Source organism: Medicago truncatula, chromosome 4 (assembly GCF_003473485.1).
Source record: "Medicago truncatula cultivar Jemalong A17 chromosome 4, MtrunA17r5.0-ANR, whole genome shotgun sequence".
Classification (NCBI taxonomy): Eukaryota; Viridiplantae; Streptophyta; class Magnoliopsida; order Fabales; family Fabaceae; genus Medicago; species Medicago truncatula.
The window spans coordinates 37955459-37983069 of NC_053045.1; the positions used below are offsets into that span (position 1 = coordinate 37955459).

The 27611-nt window shown below is 32.2% G+C and overlaps 3 protein-coding genes and 1 long non-coding RNA gene across 4 annotated transcripts; 3 read left to right on the forward strand and 1 right to left on the reverse strand.

Moving 5' to 3' along the window:
- Positions 1–1771: 1771 nt before the first annotated feature.
- Positions 1772–5432, reverse strand: LOC11442873 (cation/H(+) antiporter 19). Its single transcript, XM_003607398.3, has 3 exons — positions 5202–5432; positions 3675–4676; positions 1772–3150 (listed from the first exon to the last, which is right to left on the reverse strand). The coding sequence occupies exons 1-3, from the start codon at positions 5391–5393 to the stop codon at positions 1885–1887; spliced, it is 2460 nt and encodes an 819-aa protein (XP_003607446.2). The 5' UTR covers positions 5394–5432; the 3' UTR covers positions 1772–1884.
- Positions 5433–7542: 2110 nt separating this feature from the next.
- LOC25494434 (norbelladine synthase) lies at positions 7543–8773 on the forward strand. Its single transcript, XM_013601187.2, has 2 exons — positions 7543–7892; positions 8170–8773. Exons 1-2 carry the CDS (start codon positions 7709–7711, stop codon positions 8469–8471), a joined length of 486 nt encoding a protein of 161 aa, XP_013456641.1. The 5' UTR covers positions 7543–7708; the 3' UTR covers positions 8472–8773.
- A 3138-nt stretch (positions 8774–11911) lies between these two features.
- LOC25494435 (norbelladine synthase) lies at positions 11912–13290 on the forward strand. Its single transcript, XM_013601188.3, has 2 exons — positions 11912–12258; positions 12762–13290. The coding sequence occupies exons 1-2, from the start codon at positions 12075–12077 to the stop codon at positions 13064–13066; spliced, it is 489 nt and encodes a 162-aa protein (XP_013456642.1). The 5' UTR covers positions 11912–12074; the 3' UTR covers positions 13067–13290.
- A 6044-nt stretch (positions 13291–19334) lies between these two features.
- On the forward strand, positions 19335–20592 carry LOC112421195 (uncharacterized). Its single transcript, XR_003011347.2, has 3 exons — positions 19335–20114; positions 20222–20282; positions 20436–20592. It is a non-coding gene; the product is annotated as an uncharacterized lncRNA (long non-coding RNA).
- Positions 20593–27611: the final 7019 nt, after the last annotated feature.

Genomic DNA, 27611 nt, shown 5'->3' on the forward strand with positions numbered 1-27611 from the left:
AAAAAAAGAGTAAATTACACCCTCATCCCTCAAAGATGCTTGAATTACATTCCCCTTTGCTCTAATGTTAAAATATACACTCTCCTCTCTTGAAAAGTAAAATCTACATTCCCCTCTCATATAAGATGCACCCTCTCCCTTAATAATTAAATATGCACTACACTTTAACCTATTTTAACATAAATAAATATTTTTATGATGTATACTAATTTTGAACCACCATTTAAGAAAAATAAATTCATTTCTTAATTTAAATGTCAATGATAATTAAATTTAAATATTTACTAATAATTTTATAATTTATAGTATAAAATTAACCTTTAAATAACTATACTTTATTGTCTTTGGTAATTTTTCACATATTTTAATTTTATCTTTGGTTGTTTCATATTTTATAATAGGGTTTAAAAATATATGTTAATGAAATTGTGAATAAAAAATAGCGAAAAATATCCACTCAAATTTTGATTATGTTAAAATAGACCCGCATTACTATTTTTTTTTGAAGTGTGTTAGATTATTTTTTTTGCTAGATTACTAAAAGTTAAAAAAATATTGAGGGAGTAAAGTGTAGATTTTAACATAAGAGGGAAGATGAATGCAATTCAAGCTTTTATTAGGGGAGGAGAGTGAAATGTTTTCTAATATGTTTTAAATAAGAGGAGAGAGGAGTGTCTAATTTAACATAAAAGGGAATGAAAATGTAATTCAAACAACTTTGAAAGGAGGAGGGTGTAATTTACTCAAAAAAAATATTCATCATCTTGATCTCTATCTTCTCTATCTTTGCAATTTCAAAGTTGTCTCTCTTTTTGAAATTTTCAATTAGAATTACCTTTTTACTCATATAAGACTACAAATTCAACCTTCAAAATGGCATCCCTAAACACATTCTCAATGGTCTATCTTTAATAGAATATGTTAACAGGGAAAAACAAAATCAAGAATGTGCAGAAAGAAAGATGATTTCAGTTTTTGCTGCAGGTTAGGCCTTTTCTTTTGGACTCTGCAGTGGTTTTGCTGCTGTATTTGTGATGATTAACTTATCTAGTTTTTCATCTTTAAACCCAAAAGAATAACATCTTTATGAAGATAGAGATGAATATTCTTTTTTTTTTTGGTTTTTTTTTATCATGAATAAGAAATATTTTTTTTACTTTCAGATTGGTTCCTATAATTGACACATAAGTAGGTAACAGAATTTTTTAACGGTAAAGACTAAACTGATAACAAATATACACATTCAGGGACTATTTTGTAGTTTATCTTGAGTTGGGGACTAAAGTGACAGCGAGGTGTAAAGTCAGGATCAAAGTGACTATTTACTCATTTTTTAATCCTTCGGTTTCTAATGAAAGTGATCCTTGGTAATATGAAGTTTGAATGTGACCACAGTTCGATATAGGAATCAAGCTTGAATTCTCTCGAACGGTTTACATTTTGGTAGAACTCATTAATCATTTATGTTCAACCGTATTCACATTATTTTAAATTTTAAATATAAACCATTCAGCCAATTCACTAAATAAACTAAACTGTATATAATCAACTTGTAAAAAGAAAAAAATCGCCACCCTTAATGATTTTTTCTAGCTCCGTCCCTGCCTACCAACTGAGTTAAGCAAGCAACACCTCAACATTTGTAATTAGCCAAACTATTGAAAGCAAAAGTGACATCTTAATGAGATAGAACATAACTCTTATTTATAATTCGATGTGAGATTAATCACTCACACTTGAATTCACTAACTCCGACACAAAAAACTTCTGACATGGTCTTCCTTTTTGTATTTGGTATCTAAATCCAATGTACAAAGTCATGCAAACAACAACATTAGCTTAATCATATAATGCATATCATCTATATCTATATTTATATCTATTCTATACACCATGTACTGATACACCATGGACTGGTGTGTCAGGCATATTAGAGTAATCAGAAACCTCCATGACTAATGGATGAATATCTGTTTTAGGATCATATTGTTGGAAAATTATAACTGATGCAAATGTAGAAAACTCAGAAGAAGCCAAATAGCTTCCAACAGGACCAAGCTCAGCACAATCACTTCCATCTAGCAAAGGTGCTACTGGAGGCATTCTACCTGCCAAAATCAAATTGCTCTTATTCCTTTCGCTCAACACAGTTACAATATCTTCTTTACTTTCAACCAACCTTTCCTCATAAACTATAGATTCTTCACTCTTACAACAAACACCTAAAAACTCTGACCAAAATTGATCATCTTCTTGTTTATCTTCATCAGGTGTGTTACCATCTGACACCTTTATTACTTTTCTATCTCTGTCAGCTGTTATACCAATCAATTTGGCACCAAATGCCAATGTTTTACCTGGCGGAGTTATAAATTTTAAAACAGTGAGTGAAATTCCAGGATGTTCTGCTATTCTCATACCGTACGCAAGTGCTTCTCGATCATCACATCCTCCAAAGAAAGCTACAACAACATTGTAAGAAACATCACTAGCATGGACTTGAGTTGTCCCTCCAAGGCCACGATCAACCAAAATTCCAACCGAGCAAGGAGCATGGCTAAGTACAAGTCCATTCATTACGCGAAACGAGTGCCCTAATGATTCCATAGTTCCATCAACTCGTTGGTGTTTGTGAAACGGAAGTAGAATCATCGCAACTCGCTTTTGGTGTGCACTTGAACAAATGTCTTCATGAATGTTATTGAGAGATGAAATTGCTGTCATACTACGAACATTGACACTACTTAAATGTCCATAAGCTTGAAATGCAATTACCATTTGGTCTTTGTTGTCATGTTGTTTTTTGTTCCAAAAAGGCAAGCCATTATTTCTTGCCTTATGAACCATTGTTATGGCTGAAGGTCTTTCTGAGAGTTCCATTAAGTGCATTGCATATATACATAACTTTCCTCGCTTTCGTGTTCCTCTTGATGATTCTATTAGATTGATTAAGGTAGGAATGTTGTAGGTGCTGTGGAAACAAGCTAGTATCCTAAGCTCCGTGTCTGGATCTTTGCGCTGAATCGTTTTATGCATGTATGGTGATCCTCTCCTAGCTGGTTTATACACTGCCATCACTATTGGTGTGGTAATGAAAGTTGTGACCAGTGCCATTACAACACATATTGCAAATGCTTGATCACTCAGTACCTACACTTTTCACAAGGAATTCAAAGACATGATTTATTATTATTTTAGTGAACAGTCTATTTAGTCTCTCGAGTATCATTCTCTCGAATTTGGATCGTCAGCAGTCACCATTCCACGTATTCATGCGTTTAGTACATCGGTGGCATTGTATCGAGATTGAACTGTTCAAATTTCAAGCTCAATATTTTAGATTTTAAAAATCAAAATCTAGAACATCCGATCTCGATCCAGTGACCATTAAAGTGCTGACTGCATTAATGCGTGAGATTGCTGCTGATTGCAGGCAGTCCAAATTCCCCTCTCTCTTATTTAGTCCATAAACTATATGGAAATAATAAATATTATATGAAATCTTTTATGTTAGACAATACATTATTTGAAATATATCTCATTAGTTACCTATATCCTGTGTCACTATATAACGACAAAGACCAATTTAACGGATTTCATATAATTTAGATACTAATTTGTGATCCTTGCCAATGTTCGGCTAAACCCTATAAGTGCTTAATTAAGCTGATTACCTTGCGATCCTTGCCGATGTTGAGAACAATGAGCTCCACCAATCCCTTGGTGTTCATGAGAAATCCAAGGGTCAAAGCTTCTCTAAAAGGAATCTTACACAGCAATGACACAACTAATGTGCCAACAACTTTACCAAAGCAAGCAGTAAATATAACAAGGATTAATAATCCCCAAGAAAGTGCTCCACTAATAGTAGCTACATTAGTCTTCAATCCACTAGACACAAAATAAAGTGGCAACAAAAGACTCATTACAAGATCCTCAATCTTCTCAGTCAAAATACTAGCAAAAGGACCTTCCTTAGGAACAACAATGCCAGCTACAAAAGCTCCAAAGAGAGCATGAATACCAATAGTATCAGTTAAAAAACTACAACCCAAAACTAGTGTCAATGTGATGCAAATGTAAATCTCCTTCACAGGTTCACCCTCAGGGCAACGTTTAGCCATTATAGCAAGTAAGGGCTTTATGGCAAAAATAACAAACAGGATAAAACCAACACCACAAAGTAGGACCCATAAAGATACAAGAGGGGAAGTGTTGGCGCCTGAAAGAGCTACTGCAAGAGCAAGAAGTATCCAAGCAGCGACGTCATTGACAGCAGCAGCTGACATTGCCATCCGACCAACATCGGTTGTGAGGAGTTTGAGTTCAGCTAGGATTCGAGCAAGGACAGGAAAGGCTGTGATCGAGAGAGCAACGCCCATGAAAACAAGGAAGGAAGTTGGATTAGCATCTTTGTTTATTGTGGCACGAAGAACAAGTGAGGTGCCAATGCCAAGTACAAATGGGACTGTGATTCCAGCAAGGGCTATGCATAAGGCTTTTGAACCTGTTTTGCGTATCGAACGCATGTCGAGTTCAAGACCTACTAGAAATAAGAAGAATAGCAGGCCAATGTTGGCTAGTGTATCAAGAACTGTTAAGCTTCTTTTAGGGAAGAATGTATCTAGAAATTTCTTGTTCCTCCCAATTGCTGAGGGTCCTAGTAATATACCTCCCTGCATTTGTTTTTCAACAGTACAAACATCATGTGAGACATTTCAATCCAAACTCAAATTAATTTTGTGTATGAATTTGAATAAGAAGAACTCAAATAAAATAGTCAATAACATGATTTAGAGATTTTGAGTTTGACACATATGATAACAAAATATTGTAATGCATTTTCTCCACTCCACTTAACGTGTCAGACGTAACAAAAAACTTGATAGAATGACTAAATTGATTGATATTCTTACAAATTTAGAGATGTTTTTGTCAATTCACAAATTTCACGAACTAAAAAGGCCAACCCTTGAAATTTTAAGGGCAAATTTAGCGATTTACTCTAACTAAACATACGTAATAACAAACCTTATACATCAAATCAATCGTTCATTATCTCGTTAACAGTTGAGATTACATACTTTATTTTCTAAAATGAATTGGTCATGAAGGTGAAAAATAGAAAAAAAATCATATTTAAGAAATGATACAAAAGCAATGAAAGGTTCTATAATATTAAGAAGAAAAAAAGTGCTTACAATGACTTCTGCAATAACTCTAGGTTGTCTAAGAGGCTTGCAAAGAAATGCAATGAGTCTTGTAAAAGCGACCACCAAACATATCTGTACAATTAATAAGGGAAGTGCATAATCCATGGGATTTTCATGTTGAAATGCCCCATTAGAAGTGGCCTTCATTGGTGGTGGACATGTTGAATCAGGGGTAGCCATTTTCAATTTTTTTTATGTATGTTACTATAGAACACCAAATTTAATGTCTATAGAATGAGATATTTCTTATACTTTCATCTTTTCTGTTTCTGTAAGTGAAAAGAAACATTTGTCACATAGAAAAGGAAAAAAATAATAATAAAGGAAATGAAATTTCCAATTATGGTAGCAGAGACAGAGAATTAAGTGAGAGAAGGAAATGCATTTCATTAGTTACTAATCGGGTTTTGATGATTATTTGTGAACACACACTCACGCAAATTGTGCTAGATGGTGATTGGTCATGAAAGGCAATGAAACTTTGAGTTTACTATCATGTTTATTTTTATTTTATTTTTTACTATCATGCTATATATAGTGTTTTGAGTAGAGTGTGACACGAGGGCTATGTCTTTTTCTTAGGAAATCCGAAAGAAATGATTTGATTTATACAAGTAAACATTGAAAACATAATATTGTAAGAACATGAGAGCTTGAGTTTATCTCAAAATCGTTGGTAAAGGATAGTGCATTATATATAGCGGCTTGGAATGTTGGAAAAGTAAATATTAGGTCATGAGACTTTGAGGTAGTGTTGTGTGAATTGAAAAAATAGAGTGTGGATGTCCCACGTAAAATAGAGCAAACAAATTAGTAGTGTTTACAATGTTGTATTTAATTTTTTAGTACCCGATAATGATAAAAATGATAGTAATTATTATTATTTATTCGTGCATATAACTTTTTATAATTCACTTGAACTCACCAAATTGTTCTATTGAATTGACGAGAACTCTTTCTCTCTTTTCCCTTCAGCTTGCGTGAACGAGTTATTCTCCTCTTCGTCTTTTTTTCCCGTCCCTTCAAAATCAAGAGTATTTTTAAAACCATAGTCACTTTTAGGTAATATGTCTATTCAGAATTAAGAATGGTCTCAAGAGCATAACCTCTTCGATAATTCACATCCTTTCGGAATAAAGAGTATTTTTAATATCATAATCTATATTTGAGAAATAATAATGTCCCTTCAAAATTAAGAATGGTCTTAAAAGTATACATTATTTGAGTGGTTGTTGTCCTGTATTGATATTTGGAGATTTGAAAGGTTAGAATGGTGGTAAACCCATATTTGAACGTTCACAATACCATAGTAGAGTGATCATAGTACCAAAATTGATTGGTTTCAATATTAAATTAAGAGTGGTCTATGTACCGTATTAGAGTTGTAATTCTTGAACGTTGGCTACAATGCAGTAGTTAATCACAAACTTGTAGCTGGACTTGTTTATCCTGGAGGCGTGTGATTAGTAATCTGCATTGTACAATTTTAGACAGTGTCGCAAAACATCTTAAAGAGAGCGACATAGGTGTGACTCAATCGAATAAAAACTTAAGTGGATGAAATTTTTTTTTTCTTCAAAATAGACTTTAAAATCAAAACACTTGGGAATCCAAAAACCAACAAAATAAAGTCTCAAATTGCTACTGAATTAGAAACCAATATAATCACTAGACAAGGACATAGAGAAGATTCATGAAATTCTAATCACTTTTATTGCTCTAATTCAAGTTCTTTTCGATTTTCAATTGTCAAACCAACTCTTTAAAACACCTCATTTAATTAATTGTTTCAATTAAGTATAGCTTAATTGTTGCCTAAAAATATCAATTTTTGTGGAGATGAATATTCTTTATAAATATTTTTATTTGATAACACAATTGGTACACTTGGAAAAATCTATTAGCCATCCACCCTTTATATTCATGCACCAAACTCATATTAGTTGATGGAAAACCCGAAGAGTATTTATAAGTCCGGAGAGTCCTTACCTCACATGCCGATTTTATTAAGATAAAGTTGACCCAATTTAAAATTCTAAAAACCTCATTTTATATCTATCTTTTTCTTCATGTATCCGTCAGATCACTCTACTTTTCAATTTTTCTTGTGGGGTATACTAGATGGGAAAAATACTCGAGAGGGTGTCGTTGATCTTTAATATTATTGATGTCTTTAGTTCATTTTGTTCATTTTATTTTATCTATAAGAGAATGATGATTGAATGATTAAAAAGAAAATAAATATGAACAAAGACATCAATGGCACCAAAACCAAAGACATCTAAGTGGAATCCACTTAATAGAGGCGTGTAAGACATTTTCCAAATAATATAATATAATAACTATAAACATCTGGTGTTATGTGTCAAGTTTAGGATAGTTGCGTATACTTCACATCAAGATTGTGGAAGATTGCATCAACAGTGGAATTTCCCCGCACCATATACACCACATCCCAAATAGTTTATGTAAAAGAGATCAAGAAGAATCATAAGATGTTTGGTCAACTTGAGCATGAGTTAGAGCTGCACGTGCCAGCAAGTGAAGCATGGGATCTCTTTGGCACTCTTGCTATTGGAAAGGTCGTTGAGGAAGAGATGCCTGAAAGATTTCAGAAGGTGGAGCTAATTGAAGGAGATGGAGGAGTTGGGACTATTCTCAAACTCACATTCACTCCAGGTCATTTTCATTATTTATGTCTTCTTTATATTTAGCTTGACAAACCGTAACTATACATAAAAATATAATCATTATCTTTATATACTTTATTTTGATCATATATGATTGTTGTATTGTATCATGAACATTTTGGATTAGTTTTGAACATCTTTTCAAATTATTCATACACTACAAGATATGATGAATTAACATACTTATGGGACAACACAATATGTATACAAGTCTATAGTATTTTGTGTTAACATAACATTAATTATTTTGGTCGGAGTTTGATCAGGTTTACCTGGCCCAACTGGTTTAAAAGAAAAGTTCACCAAGATTGATAATGAAAAGCACATCAAAGAAGTAGAGGTAGTTGAAGGGGGATGCTTAGATCTTGGATTCACACTATTTAGAGTTCGTATGGAAGTGATAGAGAAAGGTAAAGATTCAAGCATAATCAAAACTACATTAGAGTATGAAGTCAAGGAAGAGGAAGCAGCCAATGTCGCACTTGCTTCCATCCAACAATTGGCAGAGATTGTAGAAGTTGGCAAGAATTACCTCAACAGAAACAAGGATGCAAAAGAAGTAAAGTAGTAATTTATGTGCTTCAAAACTAAACTAGAGAAAACAAAAACTTATGGCTTAGGTCATGAATAAAATGATGAAAGTTGCTTTGCTACCAAGATTTTGTTTCATTAATTCACATCATCGTGTATTTTTTTTTTCCTTTTGTGCCAAAGTATCAAACCTAGGTCGCCAAGATTAAAGAACATATTTTCAACCTAGTGATTCTAGGATAAATCGACATGTACTATTTCTCAAATGATTTGAAGTATACTCTCAAGGTTGTGTAATAATGTTAATTATAGTGGAAAATCCTTCAAGATGTTAAGAAACTAGACGTAGCTATCAACGTATCAAGCGCTATGAAGCATGAGAAAAAGCGCTATGAACCAAGAGAAAAAAAATGTTTTAGATATTTGTTTGAGTTGTCCAACACATCTCGTATGAGTGTTATACAGGGTCAGACACCGATCGTAGGAGTGTCGAAGTAAAGAAAAAAACAATTATTTACGATACCGATTCAACACATATTGTACGGATGTCATAGGAGCGTCAAACACCACGACACGCCTAGTTCTAGAGGTGTCCGTGCTTCTTAGATCAAGCGTGGTAAACTAGTATAAACCCTTAATTTGTGCAATTTCTCTTTCCTTAAATTCGTTCGATCTGATATAGAAAAACTTTATTCAATATCATCTTTTGAAGAAGTATTTTCAACTAAGTTTTTAAAAAGGTTTTTAAATAAATGTTTGCGATATTATTTTAAAGAACACAATTCAAACCTCTCTTTATTTTCTTGCATAGCTTCATCGTCCACCATATTAAATGTCTATTTGAAGACTATTCTATTTATTTATTATATTCCACAAGCACCAAATTATAGAATTTACCTTCTTTGAAGACTTCCCACCAATCAAAGAGCCAAAGTGTATAAAATGTTGTTGAACATCATTAGAGAATACCACTCTTACCTCCACCCACTTATAAACCTCAATACACACTAGAATAGTAGAGAAATGACATGATAAAAACAAATCATTTATATCTTCTCTCTCACTAGAGCACATCACACATGAAGTTTCAATGTTGGAATCAATTATACCTCTGCACGACGTCAGTCTAGTTTGGATCAATGGAATGTAGTTGATTTATTGCATTCGAATTTCAAACACACTTTTTGTCAAACGTTTCCTACAGCCTGGGCCTTGTAACATCCAAACAACTTTTAAGTATTGTTGACTGACTTCAGAAACCAACATGTGTTTTTTCAGCCCAAAATTGTTTTAAGTCAAACACTCTTAATTGTGCTTATGGAATGGACTACCGGAAACAAATGCATCTTATTGGCATAGATGGTAGCAAACAATTCTTATAATCTTCCCCCAACCACATACCTATCCGGTGTCGGGATCTCTCCCATTACAACAAAATTAAACCCGCCTTGTGCACCGGCCCGTCCTCATTGGTCTCGGGCGTTAAAGGCCAAGAACATGTTGTGGACTGATGGATTCAAACAAAAAGTTGGCGCCAGGTTCTGATTTATTTGACCCTATTTCACCCAAGCAGCCTACATGTGATAATTTGGTAATTTGGTGAAAATGTCAAAATAATATCCCTGAGATTTCTTTGGCCGGCCAAGATAATTGTTCAACTAACTTATATGAAAGGACAAATAGATATTGTAATGAAGAGAGTGTGTTTGCACATGTAAAAAGATTGAAAGGTCCGAAAAAGTTAAAACTAAATTGAAAAAAGGGAAAAGGCGCCCATATATTAAGTTTTCAAGAGAACTTTGCCGAGGAGCACTAAGAAGCAAAGGAAGATTTGGAGATTGTTAAGATGTTGGGTCTTTACGTAGAGACAAAGGATAAAGCAATTTATCTAATTTTGTTAGGTTGGTGATTGTTGTCTCTTTTTTTAGCTGTTTTTTTTACTTTTCCGTCATCAAATTCAAGTGTTTTTGGTCGTCTAGAAGAGTGACGGAGCCGGAAGTTTTAGATTGTGGGGGCAATATTCATATACCGTAAGTTTGTAACACTAAAATTACTATTTTACCAAAAAATGGAAACTTATTATTTGTGTTTCTTTAAGATGAAAGTAAAATAAACATCTACAATTATACTTTCTCTGATCTTTTTTTATAAAAAAACAAAAGTGTCAATATTTTTTTTTTCTTTTATCAAGAACATTGTCAAACTTTCAAATGTGTTATAAGCTAATTTCACTTGTGTTCTTATTTATTACTGGGAGAGAATATTAAAAGTAAGTTAGTTATTAGAATTAAGAGTAATTAAGATAGCAGTATCAAGCCCACAAGTCCTAGGTCAATTGACAAAAAAAAATGCTTATAACAAAAAAAAAAAATAGGGATGACTCTTGTCGAACCCCGACTCATTTACTTGTTTGTGCGATGACTTGTCATTTCATCTATCAATAAAAAAAAATAGGGATATCCATGGAATCAGTTTAAATTTATGAGTATTAAATGAAAATAGCTATTTTCAATATTTTTCATTGGTCTTGATGGTTTATGTATTTTGTTTCTTATAAAAAGAGGCAGAAGGAATAAATAAATGAAAGAGAAGCAAATATACTCTTACAAAACTACTCTTATCAAATATTAATGTATACAAAGTAGAAATTATTGACTTAAGAATAATTCAACTAGTAGGGTACAATCATAAAAACTAATTAAAATTGTATTGAAATATTTTGATTCGTAAATGAGATATTAAATAATTGGACTAATTTTAGTTTGGTAAGATGAGTATTTTCTTTTACCTAGTAATGGGGGCATATAGTTGTTTTAACACCATTCTATACTAAATTGAAATTAATAGTGTAGGCACATGCCCACATAAGGGTGTAAGTGGCTCCGCCTCGGTCTAGAAGAAGATTTCTAATACTCGCTGTTCTATTTTAACGGAGTCTTTTGTTCATTTCACATATATTAAGATAAAAAATGTATAAGTGAAAGAGAGAAAAAAATAGATTTGAGTGTCTTGTCAAGTATTGATGCATTCTTTCATATCATAAATATAAAGTTGAATATATTGAATTGAAAGTGAAAAAAATAGTATTAATTAAAGTTATAATTGAATAAAAATTTATTATTATATTAAAAAGTGAAATGAATCAATTTTTGTAAAACAATATTTTTTTTCAATGAGTAAGTTATTATAGGATGGAGAAGGTAACTGTTTTTTGGTTGACCTTTGTATTGTGCCTCCTTTTGATCAGACCATTTCAATAAACTTCTATTTATCGGAAATAAAAAAAGTTGTTAAACGGCAAAACCCAGAGCGGCAGAGCATAATGAGCATTGAGACATGTATTTATGTACTATGCATGTGACGTATATTAATATTCTTTTTTTTGTAAAAAATAATAATAAAAATAAAGGAATATTCTTCAATCATTCAATAAAGATATTAAAGATGAGACATCAATAGAACAAAAAGGACAAAAGATGGTCCTAAATTAAACGGTCTCATTGGACTCAACGTAAGGATGTAATAATCCCAAATATATTATGGGGTTAGTATTTCATATACCATACATTGATATATTAGCAATAACACAGTCCATATTTTAAAACTCAAAAGAGTAAATTTTTTGTGGAAAAGAAAGAAGATGTCTGGTCAACTTGAGCATGAATTAGAGCTGAATGTACCAGCAAGTGAAGCATGGGATCTCTTTGGCACCATTGGTATTGGAAAACTCGTTGAGGCAGAGATGCCTGAATTGTTTCAGAAGGTGGAGCTGATTGAAGGAGATGGAGGGGTTGGAACTATTCTCAAACTCACATTCACTCCAGGTCATTCATATTCATATATTATTTATGTATTATTTTTTACAGTTAGCCTAACACAACCATACATAAAAACCTATAATACTTATATAGATCTTTCTAAGATAGATGACACTTATTCTATGTAAAAGACTTTTAAAGTAGAGTCTTTGTCTCCACGACTTGTAACTAGAAGTTGAGAATTGAAGTTACGTCTTCTAATGTGATCTGTAGTTCAAATTCGTTCAAACTATTTACATAAATGTTTATAGATGAGTGTTTCCAAGCATAAATGAGAGAAAATGATGATTGAGAAAGGGTGGGCACGATTAGGTTGACACCACTCTAATTAGATTGACACTCTTTCAAATCAACAACCGCATCCCAAAGAAAATATATTAATAATAAAAGGAAACAAATAACTAAATACAAATCTAAAGGTATTTTGTGTTAACATAACCCCTCCTATAAAAAAAAAACAGAATTAAGTGTTAAACTAACATTGATTGTTTTGATTGGAGTTTGAACAGGTACACCTGGCCCAGCCAGTTACAAAGAGAAATTCACCAAAATTGATAATGAAAAGCTTATCAAAGAAACCGAGGTAGTTGAAGGTGGATACTTAGAATTTGGATTCACACTATTTAGAGTTCGTTTTGAAATAATTGAGAAAGGTGAAGAATATTCAAGCATAATCAAAACTACAATAGAGTATGAAATCAAGGAAGAGCATGCAGCCAATGCCTCATTTGTTTCCATTGAGCCATTGGCTAACATTATGGAAGTTGCCAAGAATTACCTCAACAGAAACAAGGCTTCAAAAGAAGCAAAGTAATAATCATCTACTTCAAAATAAGACTAGAGAAAGGAAAATCAGTTTGTGACATTGTTTAGTTCATGAATAAGATGATGAAAGTTGCTTTGTTTCTAACCTTTGTATTATTTCTCATATGATTTGCAATCTTGAGAAACATATAGGTTATAAAATGATTATTGGGTTATACCAAGTGCATTTCCCTTCATTAGAAATTACAACTACATTCATCAATTTAATTTTAAGAATATGCCACATTCCCATATAGTTTAGCGTTTTGACAAGAATTGATAATTTTTTTTTTTTGGTAACAATTGATAAATTTTGTTTTAAAAAACAAGTATTCCCTCAAAATCACAATTTGGAAAGTGAATAATTTGGTGGGTGGTCTAAATCAATAGACATATCATTGTGAATAATTTGGTGGGTGGTCTAAATCAATAGACATATCATATTATAGGTATTTATATGAGTGATTATCAAAGTACCACTCTTTATAAAAAAAAAAAAAAAATCAATTCTTATAATTTTGGATTGAGTCTAAGTCATCTTTAGTGTGTATCAAGTACAAGTTAGAAGTCTCACATTAGATGAAAAGTTAAAGTTGAGCATCATACAAGTGAGATGACTCATAAACATAATATTTTAAGATCAAATTCTTTTTGAATGGTTATTCTCGACCTGATGTGATGATTTCATGGGCTTCCCTAATGACGAAGAGCGATATCAGAGCCGATGATTCGACTCACCATTAGGGGAATTTATGATAGTTTGTTAGTAAATAATCTTATTTGGATAAAAAAAAAAAGCACGAGGAATTTACCAACATAGAGTGACAAAATTAGTAGATACTTTCTTTAAAAAAAGAGAAGTAGTAGATATTTGAGCCATTAAAACAACAAAATTTTGTAGAAAAAATTATCATTATTATTAAATAAATATATTTGGGTTTATTTTCAATCTTATTTTGAAATTTCTTTCCATTATATAGAAAAAAAATACTATTCTTTAAAAAAAATAGAAAAAAATATTATTATTATTATATTATCATTATAATTTTTTTTTTGACATAATCGTTCAATCATAATTACATTTTTAGTTATTTTAATTTTTCAATCTTACAATTTTGATCCTCATGAATTTTAAGCCCGTGTGTTATAGTTATTTTAAGAAAAAAAATAACTTTTTTTTTTTTAAAAATATAATCACTTTGAAAAATATTTCATCCGTTTGTTACAAATTTTAAAAAAAATCATAATCTAAAAACAACTTCAAATTAGAAGTTGTTAAGAGTAGGTTCTCAAAAAATAGATTTTTTTTAGAGAAGGAAAATAAGTTTCAAAAGATTGAACTAATTTTGTAACAAAAAATCATTTTATATGATTGTATTGTATCTAAACGAACTAAATTAGTTAAAAAAAATTGATTTTTATTACGCTAAACAAACTCAAAATAAATTCTGATTTTTTTTTTTAAATTACTAAAAAAGAATCTTTAAATTATTCAATGTCAAAATCACTTTTGTTTTAATCTTTAAAAAACAAAATGATCATAAAAATAGATAAATAAAGTAAAAACATAATAAGTATGGAGAAAAACTTGTCACAAATTGGTTTTAAAAATATCATTTCTCTTTCGTAACATCCCAAAATTAATCAATCTTTAGTTGTCTTAAATCTTAAGAGTGTGTTTGGATTAAGGGTTTAGGAGGGGAAGTGAGTGGAGGACTCGTTTTTCTTTTTTAAATTACGGACACTATAAAATGATTTTTAGAAAATTGAATTAACAACATGATTGATGATGATATAATACTTCAAAAATACTTAATCTATTTTAAAAAAACTTTTTACATTGTTCGTAATTTAAAAAGTAAAAGTGAACCCTCCCCTCCATTTCCCTCCTAAATCCTTAATCTAAACTCACCCTTAATCTCTTAACTTCTTCTTTGAGCTCCAAGATTAACGGTAAAGTCCCCTAAAAAAGTACTAACGGTAAAATAGGTATTAATTCTAGAGTAACGGTAAAATCCCCTCAAAAAAGACTAACGGTTTGTATTGACTATCTTTTAATACAATAATGCTATTTACAGCGACAATATATTTCACGAGAGTTTCAAGAATATGAGTGAAATGTAGGGATGACAATGAGTACTCAATGGGTAGGGTACTACAATGCCCATCCCCATACCCACATTTGTAAAAATTACCTGTAGCCGTGCTCGTACCTTCGTGGGCAACAACTTTAGTGCCCTTTTCCATATTCTATGGGTACCTAAATGTCCGTACCTGCATCCATTACCCGCACTTTAACTATGAAAAAAGACAATAATATTTTTAAATGGAAAAGAATCCAAAACAAAATTGATGTGCGCAACACCTGCATGTAAACAGGATTGAAACGGTAAAATGAGATTTGTTGGCTTCTTTCCCTCATTTCCCTCTCTCTCTCTCTCTCTCTCTCTCTCTCGGCTCTCTAAATTCTAATCCTCTCACCATTGCTATGCATCAAAGTTGGCAGAGGCAAAGGCTTAGCAAGCTAGTTCCATCGTATTCACAGATCTTCTTCACATCTTCAGGTGAGTTCTCTTCTTAAGTTTGAAAATAAGAAATACATGTTAAAAATTGGGGAATTTAAGGATTATTAAGGGGAAACAAGTAGAGTTAAGTTGTGGGGATGAAATTAGCAAGTTTTAAATTGTTATTAGCGATTGTATGCGAATAGAAGTTTATGAGTATGCTAGGTTTTGCATGTCCATCAAGTTAGAGTATTGTTGTAATGTGGAAATACCTAAATTTGAGTAGTTTAATATTTTATTAACATTAAACTACAAGAATGTTTGAGTGCATTGATGATTCATAGTTATGTTTAATTAGTGGCGGAGTCAGGAAATTTATGGAGCCCGGATAAAAAATTGATCGTAAATTTATATGTGACATAATATATAAACAGTCATAAATCAATTTTTTTTTTTTAATTTTAATTTTTTTCTCAAAAAAATTGAAATAAAAGAGGTTTATCATTTTGTCAACAAAATTTAAAATAGGATTATTAATTGAAATTGACCATGTAATATACGTGAAGTCTGAAAATTGACCCCGTAAATTAAATCACATGTATATCATGTAATTCGAGATTTTTATTATTTATAACTTGTAATATACGAGAAGTCCAAAAAAGCAACCGAGAGATTGAATTTTTTCATGATTTCTTAGAGGCGAGTTATGGCTTTACACAAAAATTATAAATTTTCGACAAACGACAAACTAATTATGAATTTTTAAAGTGTCAAAAGCTCAAAAAACAAAACAACGGCAATTTCGACCTATAAATCGAATTTTGAGCTCATTATTTGCAGAGATATTTATAAAAATACATAAAAAGAATATGTAAATTTTCATACCATTTCGAAGTCGTTTAAATTTATTTTGATTTTTCAACCAAAACGTGCAAAATTGAAATTTTGTTCCGCGTAAGTGTATACTCACAAGTCAAATTTAGTTCCCTAATTTTGTAGGCATGACTAGAACATGATAAGAACCTTCACAATGAAATTTTGTAGTTTTTAAACGAGATACAAATTAATTATAAGTTAGTTTAAGAAATTCATAATTATGAGGGAATAAAAATTCATAATTAATTTATCCCTGGTCGAAGAAATTTAATTTTTTTGTGTAAAGCTATATTTTAACGTGCTAAACATGTATGAAAAAAATAGTGAAAAAATTCAACCTGTAGGTCACATTTTTAGACTACACATATATTATAGGGTGGTCAAAAATAAGAGGAAATTTAAGTTACAATGCTAGAATATATGTTTTATATTTTATTGGGTCATTTTCAAACATAAAGTATATTACAGGGTCAATTTGAACAATTAACCTGTTAAAATAATAGAGATGAATCCGTCAATAGTGTGCTTAATAAAATTCCGAGAACTATTTGCGTGCAAGAATTTTCAGATTGCCCAAATTTTTCTTTTCGTAAATGTGTTAATGGACTTTTTGGTTGAGTCTAATGTACAAAAATTATCGATCGAGTCCGGACGACCGTCCGGGATCGTCGGGCGGTGAAACCGCCCTGTGTTCAATTTTCATTGTACAAGAGATAAGAAAAAGGACCTTGTAATGTAAGGTTAGTAAGTTAAGTAAGAGACACTTGTGATTTAAGATAAATATAGAACAAAGTATGAGTATACATATGATATTCTAATTGGTTAGTTGAGTATAAGTAAAACACTTATGTTTTGAGAGTAAGATAAAGAGTCGATCAAAGATGATCATAGTTTTTGTCATTAATTGATAATAGTCACAAGGGCATATGTAGTAAAATAAGACGGTCAATTATTTTGTATGTTCAACCATTTTAATTATGTTACGGTATGATTTATTATTTATAATATAATCTAGCTGGTCCGGGTTTTGAATTAGTGAGTTGACTTTATGGGTGCATTCAAAGAGCTTAGTAGATCCGTTTGAATTGGATTATTTTTATAACTTATGTAAATAAATAAGTTTTTACGTTAATTTATAAGTTTTTGTTAACAAAAATTGTATCTTTATAAATTTTTTTTTTTCTTTTTACATAAATTACAAACTTATGAATAATATATAAAAGCTTATTTATTTGCATAAATTGTTTTGCAAAAACTCAAAAATAAGTCAAACCAAACAGGCTAATAATATTGTATCAAACCTACCACAGAGAGTGCGGCTTCTACGATTTTAGCAAGGAAAATGATATGTTGACAAGCTTTATGTTGCACACTCTTCATATCCCTGCTGATGTGGCATGTTTTATTTAAAAAAAAATGTGCAAACTTGGTAATAAAAGATTAAAATAAAAAAAATTGGTCAATTAAATTAAAAAAGGAAAAAATTCATCTATTACCCGCGTGAATTGTTTGTCTCCCTCTCACTCTCAACCGCTCTGCCATCGGGTTTTTCTCCATCAACTGCGACAGCCACCGCATTCCATCATCCTCGACGCCGCGTTCTCCTCCCTCCATCAACCCTTTTGATTTCGCTCTAGTACATGTTCTTTCTTCTACTTCTTCTTCTCTTTCTTCAATTTTAATTCCAATTTTACCCAGATTTGTAATCTTTTTAGGTTTACTTTCTGAGGGTTAAGGGTCCATTTGAATTGGATTATTTTTTAACTTATGAAAAATAGCTTATGTTAATAAATAAGTTTTTAAGTTAATTAATAAGTTCTTATTGACGAAATTGTATCTTGTAAGATTTTTTTTCATAAACTACCTTGATAAGCTTATGAATAATATATAAAAGCGCTAAAAAATAAGTCAATCCAAGCTTATTATTTGCATAAGCTAATAAATAAGTTTTCAACTTTTTTTATTTAGCATGAGTGTGACAAGAAATCTTTTCATTAAGAATTGGTCGCTTAATCACTACGTCATCAGAGGAACAACCAAAGACGTACTAAATATTTGAAAGATACGATAAATAATTGGAGAAAACTTTGTGAATTTTTTGCTAAGAAAATAACAATGAGAGGTGAATGTTATTCTATGTATAACATATTTCACACAAACTAAGTAAAGAATATTTTAACCTAACCAACACAAATTATCATCCCTAACCCATATGCAATTCCCATCAAATGCATGCAACAACATAGATTTTAACAAAATTGTCAACTAAACTACTAATTACTATCATGTTTCTCATTAACCCAAAATTTTAACAAAGATAGAGGGAGGAGATCGCCACGCAAAGACAAAGGTAGGAGATAAATCTCACCCATCAGCACAATTTTTAAATCTCACACGGAGGATTTCTTTAGTTTGGGATTTTCACTATACATTGTATGTATCTATCATTTTTTTTTTCCCAATGATTTAAGGACCTCCATCACTAGCTTGAATATGTCTCTTGTTATCTACATATTAAATAAAGCATTCTTATTACAATTATTGCCACATTTCGAATAATCGAACTATATATCCACTTAAACACATTATATAGTTAACTTTGTTTGAAATCCCCCTCTTTGAGTTGTTCACACAACCATAAGCGATAAACTTTTTCACTTGACAAAATAATTATTTTAAAGTGCAAATAATAACTTCTTAAACAACATTGATGGTAATCTTTACAAATTAGTTGTTTTTTCGTCTAAACGATTGCACCCAAGATTGGGTAACGAGGTTTGTTTTGTTTCCACCAAGCAAGAAAGAATGAGTAACTTGTTATTATCGTTTGCACAAGGGTCATTTAAATATCTCTCAAGTTCATTTTGCTTATCAATTGTGTTTTAATCTTTTCAATGTTGCTTAAAAGCATTAGCTCTTGCAAAGAGTGAAGGATTTATAGGTTCTGATTGGTTGTTTGATGGACCAACAAGTTGTGAGGTCGCATTCATTTGATCATGGGCAGCCTTGAGTCAATTGTATAATTTAAATAGATTATCCTTAACATTCTTGGCCATGTCTTTTGAAATGTCACTTCCAACCTCATAAACTTGATCAAATGACCACTCAATATCTCTGAACTTAAAATGAGGATAAAAAAACACTTCAAAATATAATAAAAATATTGATTAGTTTTGTTTACACTGTTCCAATACTTGTCATGTTTCTGCAACATTGAGGCAAAAATAGAATTCAAGTTCAAAGTTGTTGCATTAAGTTCACTTAATACAAAAGTGAGTGTGCAATGAAACTTGTTAGGATGAAGAGAAAACCTTCGTGACATCATAGAAAATCTTCAAAAAGCCAGCAAAAGCTCGATTTTTTTCCAATCACTGCAACTAGGACGTCCAAATGGTAACGACAAGTTACCCATTCTTGCTTGGTGGAAACAAAACAAACCTTGATACCTAATCTTGGCTGCAATGGTTAAAGAATTTTTTTGCCACACCAGATTCAACAGTCGCATCAGAGAGTGCATTTAACACAGGAGGAGGATTTTGGAATTTTATTGGAGCTCTTTGAATCCTGATATGACTGAAGGTTTGATTTGCACTCAAAATTGGCTGAGACCTTCTTTTACTTATTTCTAAAACCTTGATCTCACTGGAGAGTTTGAGGTATCTAAGAATGTTATACCAGGTACTATTCTTCTGTTTGTAACATGATCGTATATGATTTTTTAAAATTGAATTCATTATAGAATTTCAACAAATGTCATTAACTGGAACGATTGGGGTTGGTACTAGTGGAGCAGCTGCTGCTTGTGCTGCTGTGAGATCAACTCAATCACAACCTATAATTATATTTGTAAGTAAATTACTACTTTGTGTGTTTTCATTTTTTATTTTTAATTCTTAATTAGTTGGTACTAATTCTGGTTCTATTTATTTGCGTGTTTTCAATTTTCATACATCTTGGCACACCACACACTTCTATTTTGGCGCCCATACGTTGGAGAAGGATAACAAATGCTTGCTGCCATCATTTCAAGTTGCTTGCTACCATCATCTTCGTGTTTGAAAGGGAATTTTTTTTACTCTTAATCATGTTTTGTGCCAGATTTGTATGAAGTCTTTAGTGACTCCAACTTAATTGAATGTATCATTTTTGTTGTGAATTCCGGTCTCAAAATCACACCAATACAAACTATGATGTGTGGAGCAAAGGAAAGTAGTAACCAATATCAAAGTGAGCACCAGCACCTAGATCTAATCTAGGAATCAAAGAGAAAAACACAAACCACAAGCAAAAGACAAAAGGAGAGAAGAGAGAAACAAACACACCAATGTTCACCCAGTTCGGTCCAAACTTGACCTACTCTGGAGGAGAGATTGATCTCTCCAATCCACTATCAATGAGTTCTTACAAAAAAGATACAAAAGAGTTACAAGAAATTAGCTTTGACATGTTCACAAAGAACAACCCTAATTTCTACCCTTTTCCCAATCTCACCAATGAACAAGACACTCAACGATTTTCACTCACCAAGGTGTTTACAATGTTTCCAAACCCAAGAGAACTCTAATCAAAGACCCTAAACCCTAAAGTTGTCTCCTTTGATTTCCCAAGTTTCTCTCTCTTCAAGCTCTCCTTCAAAATCTGCAAAAAACACTTATATAGCAATCTTCAGCGTCGAAATCGTGTCACATTTTTCCCCAATCGTGCCACGATTGATGCGTACGACCCAAGGTACTAGAGCTGTCAAAACGGGCCGGCCCATACGGGCGGCCCGTTTAGCCCGAATAAATATAGGGCTTGGGCCTAAAATATTGAGCCCAAATTTTAATAGGCCTTTTTAGCCCAGCCCTTAAAAGCCTGGTACCCGTTAGGGCTAGCCCGAATGGGCCGCTGGTAGCCCGTTAGCCCGCATAACAAAAAAAATTCTATAAATTATATATATTTTTCAAATAATTATTTACTTAGTTGATTATCAAAGTAACAAACAAAAGTGAAAATTCAATGAATTAACACAAATATAAATGTAACATAAAATTATATTTATTCATTTCGTTATTTATAGTTTTAAAGATCGAATATATAAATATCTATAACCATAACATATCTAATTTATTTAAAATCATTTTCCTCGTCGTTTTAGTTACGACGTTTATACGAAAATGTTTACAATTTACTTTTGTGCTAGACATTATTTAAACATATTAAAAATATTATTTATAAAAAAATTATAGCAATGTTTTATAGTACTTTTTTAAAATAAAAAAATATATAATTTTTAATACGGGCCGGCCCGGGCTCGGGTAGTATATTTCAAGCCCGTTTTGTCAACCGGGCTTTTTGGCCTGGCCCGCTAAAGCCCGAAGCCCGCTAGGGCCGGCCCGTTTTGACAGCTCTACAAGGTACGACCAACCTTATCCTAAAAATCTTGCCCAGCAAGCCAAAAATCGTGTCACGATTGGATGCCCTGAAAACAGCTCTCGACATAACCAAAATCGTGTCACGATTTCTCTGCTTCCCAACTTTACAATTTGAAGACATACACAACAATTTTTAATGAAAGATGAATGAATACTTTTGATTGGGGACAACTTCGATGGATAACCTCTACTCGTATTTCATTGATGGATAATGTAGTTGTCACCATATTTAAAATTGGATAGCAAAAGTCAGGAGACAATTAACCACAATAAACGTACAAGTCTATGCTATTAATATCAATATGAACACATAAAAAAGGTTCACATTTGTCTTGTGTTGTCTTCTTAACTAAGCTTCAAATCTTAGGTAAATTTTTTCCTTAGGTTTCTTTTACCACCAACTTTTCTAATAATAAGCAATGTTTGTAAATTGTAATGGACTCAACCTTCTAAACAAGATTTTCTTGTGCTAATAAGTTGAACAACCTTTAGTTTGAGAAACAGTGACCAACCCCAGCTTCTACTAATCCAATTAACAAACTTACAAAAGTATTTATTAAGTATTTTGATTTAACGAAATCTGTCTATATGTGGCAAACATGTACAAAATGAGCTAGTATATGCATAAACATATATTAAACAGTTAAATTAAATACCTAATCTAAAGGAAATCAAATTCCACAAGTAACAAAGTGGATCTTTGTTATTGTTGTTGGGAAGTTTTCCATTTACACGAAAGCTTTTTAGAAAACTGGATTGTTACTGGTTAGTTAGTTAATTAATTTTATTTTTTTTATTAAAGATGCAAAACAAAAACAAGGTGGCTTGTAAATGTGGATCATGAGGTAATGTTGAAAGAAAATCTCCGGCAAGGTCTACCATCCTTTTAACCCCCAAATTGACTATTGCATATTCATGATGTCATTTAAATATGTGGGTTTGAGACACCATAATAAAACCACTATTTAATGTGTCTAGAATAAAAAGGATGCAGTGTTCTTTGGAGAGGTACTCGAACCCTCTCTTTAAATCCTTTTTATATAATCAGATACCAAATAATGTAAAAATAAATATATAGTTATTTCATTCGTAAAAATAGTCGTTAATTCATTGGTTTAGTGAACAAATAGTAAAATAGTTCGATTTCTAAATGTACTGTAGAAGCCCTCGTCATTTCTTCTCATTATTCCTATCTTTTCTTTGGGGGATTGTTTGATTGGTTTGAGTCTGGAGGTTATGGATTCAAACGTAAATATGAATGTAACAACTAATTACCACTATAATTTGTCATTAAAAAAATATTACTATGTTTTTGTTGATCAATAAAGGTATTAGGTATATTAATTCAACTTTACGTTACATATTAGCGTTTCAAATGCATTTCATGGCATATGCATTTGAGATTTTGCGCACTCCACCATTTTTATAAGTTGAATGATTAAAAATGTAAAAGCAGTTTAGTACCAAAAAAGATGTAAAAATTAAACTGAAAACAGATTTTATAAAAGTTAATTTTATAAAAGTTAATTTATGGGAGCTTCTACGGTGCAGTTATGAAATTGACTTTTCTGAAAAAGTTAATTTTAATCTTAATGTTTGATTCATTTTTAAATTGTTTATTACTGATTAATGATCAATAGTAATTCATCTAGTAATGCTTGCAACATCTTAGACTTAAATGTACTATTTTATCGTTGACATCTTTAACATGCAAACAGAGTTGCTGATATCATGTGAGTGTTACACTTTGTGGGGTGTTACACTTAAAATAAGGTAGGATAAAATTAGATTAAGTGTATTCTTGTTAATCTGATGATACTAAGAAGACTGAACTTTTGATGTCACTGTACAAACAGTGAGGTGTTACTCACAACACTTTTGATGCTACAGTGTTAACTTCACCAGAAAAATCATTTTAATGACTTCACCATAGAGTTTTCCTTTATAAAAACAATCATTTTATTTTTAAATTATAGAAACGATTTTACTTTTTGTGGTTAAATTGCTAAAGAAAAATGCTGACCATTCAAAGAAGGCAGTGACATGTGGGATGCATATATATGATTGATTAGTTGCTTCCTCTCAATATAATATTGATTGTTTCCCTATAGGGAGTTGGTTCAATGCTCTAAAATCCAATGAAAATTATAAAACCATTTGTTTGGTAAAAGGAAGATGAGTGGAAAGCACTCAATATTGGTTGGAGAACTCTCTTTATTTACAATTTATTTTAATGCCTACATATAAACCAAAGATAATAGTGCCAAAATTTCTGTTACATCAAAACGAAGATTATTATATTTTTGGTACAAGTTACATTAGGATTTTGATGGTTCAGAATTGTGATCAATGAGAACTATTTTGGCAATATACGACTACTTAGGCCGTAGCTAGCTACTGCAGTGTATAAGTTTTGACTATACTTTTCTCATCTGAATGCCTCCTCGCGCGCCCGGCATAATTTATTAAAATATCTCTGGTCCGGATTATATAATCCGGACCAGATTGTTAGTTATTTCTGGAAACAGAAATCCGGACCAGATGTTATGTAATTTTCTGTGTCTTTCTTTGATGTCAAGGGTCTCTGTTGACTGTTATATGAACCCCACACAAGCTGCAATGCATTGCAATTGCAGGGTTCCTATGAACGGTCAACAATGACCATGACACCATCGACACCCCTAAAAAACTAAAAAACATTTGAAGAAAATGGAAGAAAAGAGGTGAAGTGAAGAATGAAGGTATTTGTTGAAGATGGAAGCCTATTTATAGCCTAATAAACAAGTCCTAGGTCATTAATACAGTCAATGAAAACGTGTTATTGCTTGTAACCGTCCAAACCCACAATAATGACTCTGAATCTTTCCGGAGTTTACATTCCGGAATGTCCTTATCCCTACAGGAAGTGCCAACTTTTCTCTCGTTCACCACCATTATCGCATTAATCCGAAAAATATATTCCGAAAAACAAGTGTGCATTCCGGATTTTATATTCCGGAATGCATCAGTCATGGCCGGTGGTCTGCATCACACGTTTTTGTCGGTGGTCAAGTAAAAAAAAGTGGTAAAACGCGTTTTTTAACTGCATTTATGGCCTCCCAACCATCCTCTCCCACCCTCTCCTCCTCTTTTTCCTTCTACAACCATGGTTTTTCATCGTTGGCCTTTCATAGATAAGAGCCTCGTTGAAAACTTTTAGGGTTTGTATGAACGGTCAATGAGGATGGAACCGCGCTGCAACAAAGTACGATTCATATGAGGGTCATGTGGGTCAGTGCGGTTCTTAACTTGGCCTGTCTGGGCGTAAGTTTGAGCACCCCACATCTCCCTCAGGAGCATTGTTTTCTTCTTCCCGCCCTCCTCTTCCCCCCTCCTCCGGTTTTTGTCCAATAGACAAACTACTGGTATGTTCCATCACATACCAGTGGTTAGGCTCTTATGAGATTAGAATTAGGCTCATAGGAGATTATAAATAGATTTAGGATCTTATGTAATAAGCTTAAAAAGCTTGAAAATTATTGTAATGTATTGTTCATATATTAATAAAATGAGTTCTTTTTATTTTATTCACATTTTATTTTACGAATTGTAAAGCTTAAAATTGCAAAACTTTTGGTAAAACATTATTCTGAACTTTAAAATCCGAAAACATCTGCAAAAAATTCTAACAATAAATTCCGAAATACGAAATCCAGACGAGGGGTAAAATTGGAAAAAAAATAAAGGACACTAGGAAAGACATAGGATGAGAAAAGTAATAGTCATAAATTTTGGATATTAAGCACCAAATTTACAATGGCGGTGTAGTCAATGTTGCGATTGGAGAAGCTATAAGGCATCGTCATCATGAAGTTATTCTCACACCCTCACCTAAAAATGGAATAGTTGGTTAGTTCTTCAATTAATTTAATATTTAGAACTTGGATATTGAGTAGACAATTGAAAAAATATTCTTGTAATTTCTTGTACATAACATACACAATCCTTTTTCAATTAGGGGTTGACTATGAATTGCATGGCATAATTATTCTTTGAAATGTAGTGGTACACGTACAATGAGCAATATGCATACCGTTTTTTTACGACAACAGACTACATACCTAGTGTTTCTTTCCAATCTTATGTAGGCCACATTATATTCTAAAGTATTACCCGTTTTGAGTTTTGGATGCACATCATTTAAGATGTACGTGTGTTGTATATAAGTTACATTTGACTTCCAAGTAATACGAGACTTTAAAGTGTATCATAACATTTGTCTTCGGTCAATGCTAACTTTGAGTTGGTGGGTCCAATATTCACATAAGGCGTCAATGTTCTGATCTAGAACTTCAAACCGTGGATCGATGAAGTTGCTCTGCGGACCTTTGAGTGGCGAAGCTTGATTGGAAGCCTTGTCATATGCCTCAATGGCATATGAATGATAATTCTGAATGGACCCATCTGATGGTTTGACGGGTCCATGTCTTTAGCCCCAGAGGTGGGGGATGTACCTGCAAACACTTCAATGCTCATGTCAACATAGGACATGGGTGAGAGGTTTTTAGATTAAAAAAATGAGTATTTGGAAAAGAGGCTATGAGTTAGCCTTTATAGTAGACCGGGTAGGTTTCAAGGGTAAATGTAGACCCTAAACACTAAACCTTAGCTGCGACAATTGTCTTCTTGGGTTGTTGTAAACATATCGTGATTTGATCTTCATCAATTGTCTTTGTACAAATCTGAAGGTCCTTGTACAATTTGATGATTCTTGTACAATCTGACGCTCTTTGTACAAACAGGGGTCCTTATACCATCTTCCATGTGCTTTTAAGGCAAGTATACATGACAGTTAACCTCTCAAGGTGGCCTGGTGCTAGTAGTGACTCAAGGTGGCCTAGTTTGCGGATGAATTGAGCCTTAGTCCAACAATTAAAATAAAAAGACCAAATATATCATGAGATCCTTTAAATTTAAGGTTTGTAGTAACCCTTGCCAATTCACTATCTCTTCTAACATTTTCAAATCATCTATACATATGATAATGTCATCGCTCCCATAACATCTCCTTCCTCATCTGCCGAACTAGATAAATTTTGGGTGTGTGCTATTAGTTTCTCTGTGATGTGTGCTTTTATGTTCATATATGAGCGTGTGAGTTGATAATTGGTGTGGGGTTTTCCTAACATAAATTTTTTACTTTTCATTCATTTACATTTATTTCAAAATCAACAATAGTATATGTACGCTTTTTTTTTTTTTTTTTAAACACTCATTGAACACTTTATTTTCAATTAGAAACTTAAATTGATTTTCTAAGACATGCATGCATATACACAAGTTAGAAGAGTTGGGGTCCCACAAAAAACACATGCGCAAACGGACGATGTCATTGTTATTTGTTAATCATATGGTATACATATTCGATGTTTTCAGAGAAAGGTTTTAGACCATGATGAAAAGTGAGCTTCACACTCTCTAATAGTTGCCACGTGGAAACCTACCCTAGTTGGTAGTTAAAGTTTGTTGCTGATGTGTTTACTCTTAGCCGTTGCCATCTCATCAGTGTAAAATATGAAAAGGTGGCAATAAACAAACATACGTATGTGCCTTATTGTGCCTTGTTCTTCTTGTACAAGTGAAGCTCACGTTGAAATTTTGCATATCCCTCCTTGGAAAATCATCCCTTAATAAACTGTTCATTGGAAAATAAGTCTGACTAATTTCTACGTCCACCCTTTTAATGGAAAATTATGTAAGATTAGACATATGCATCATTATT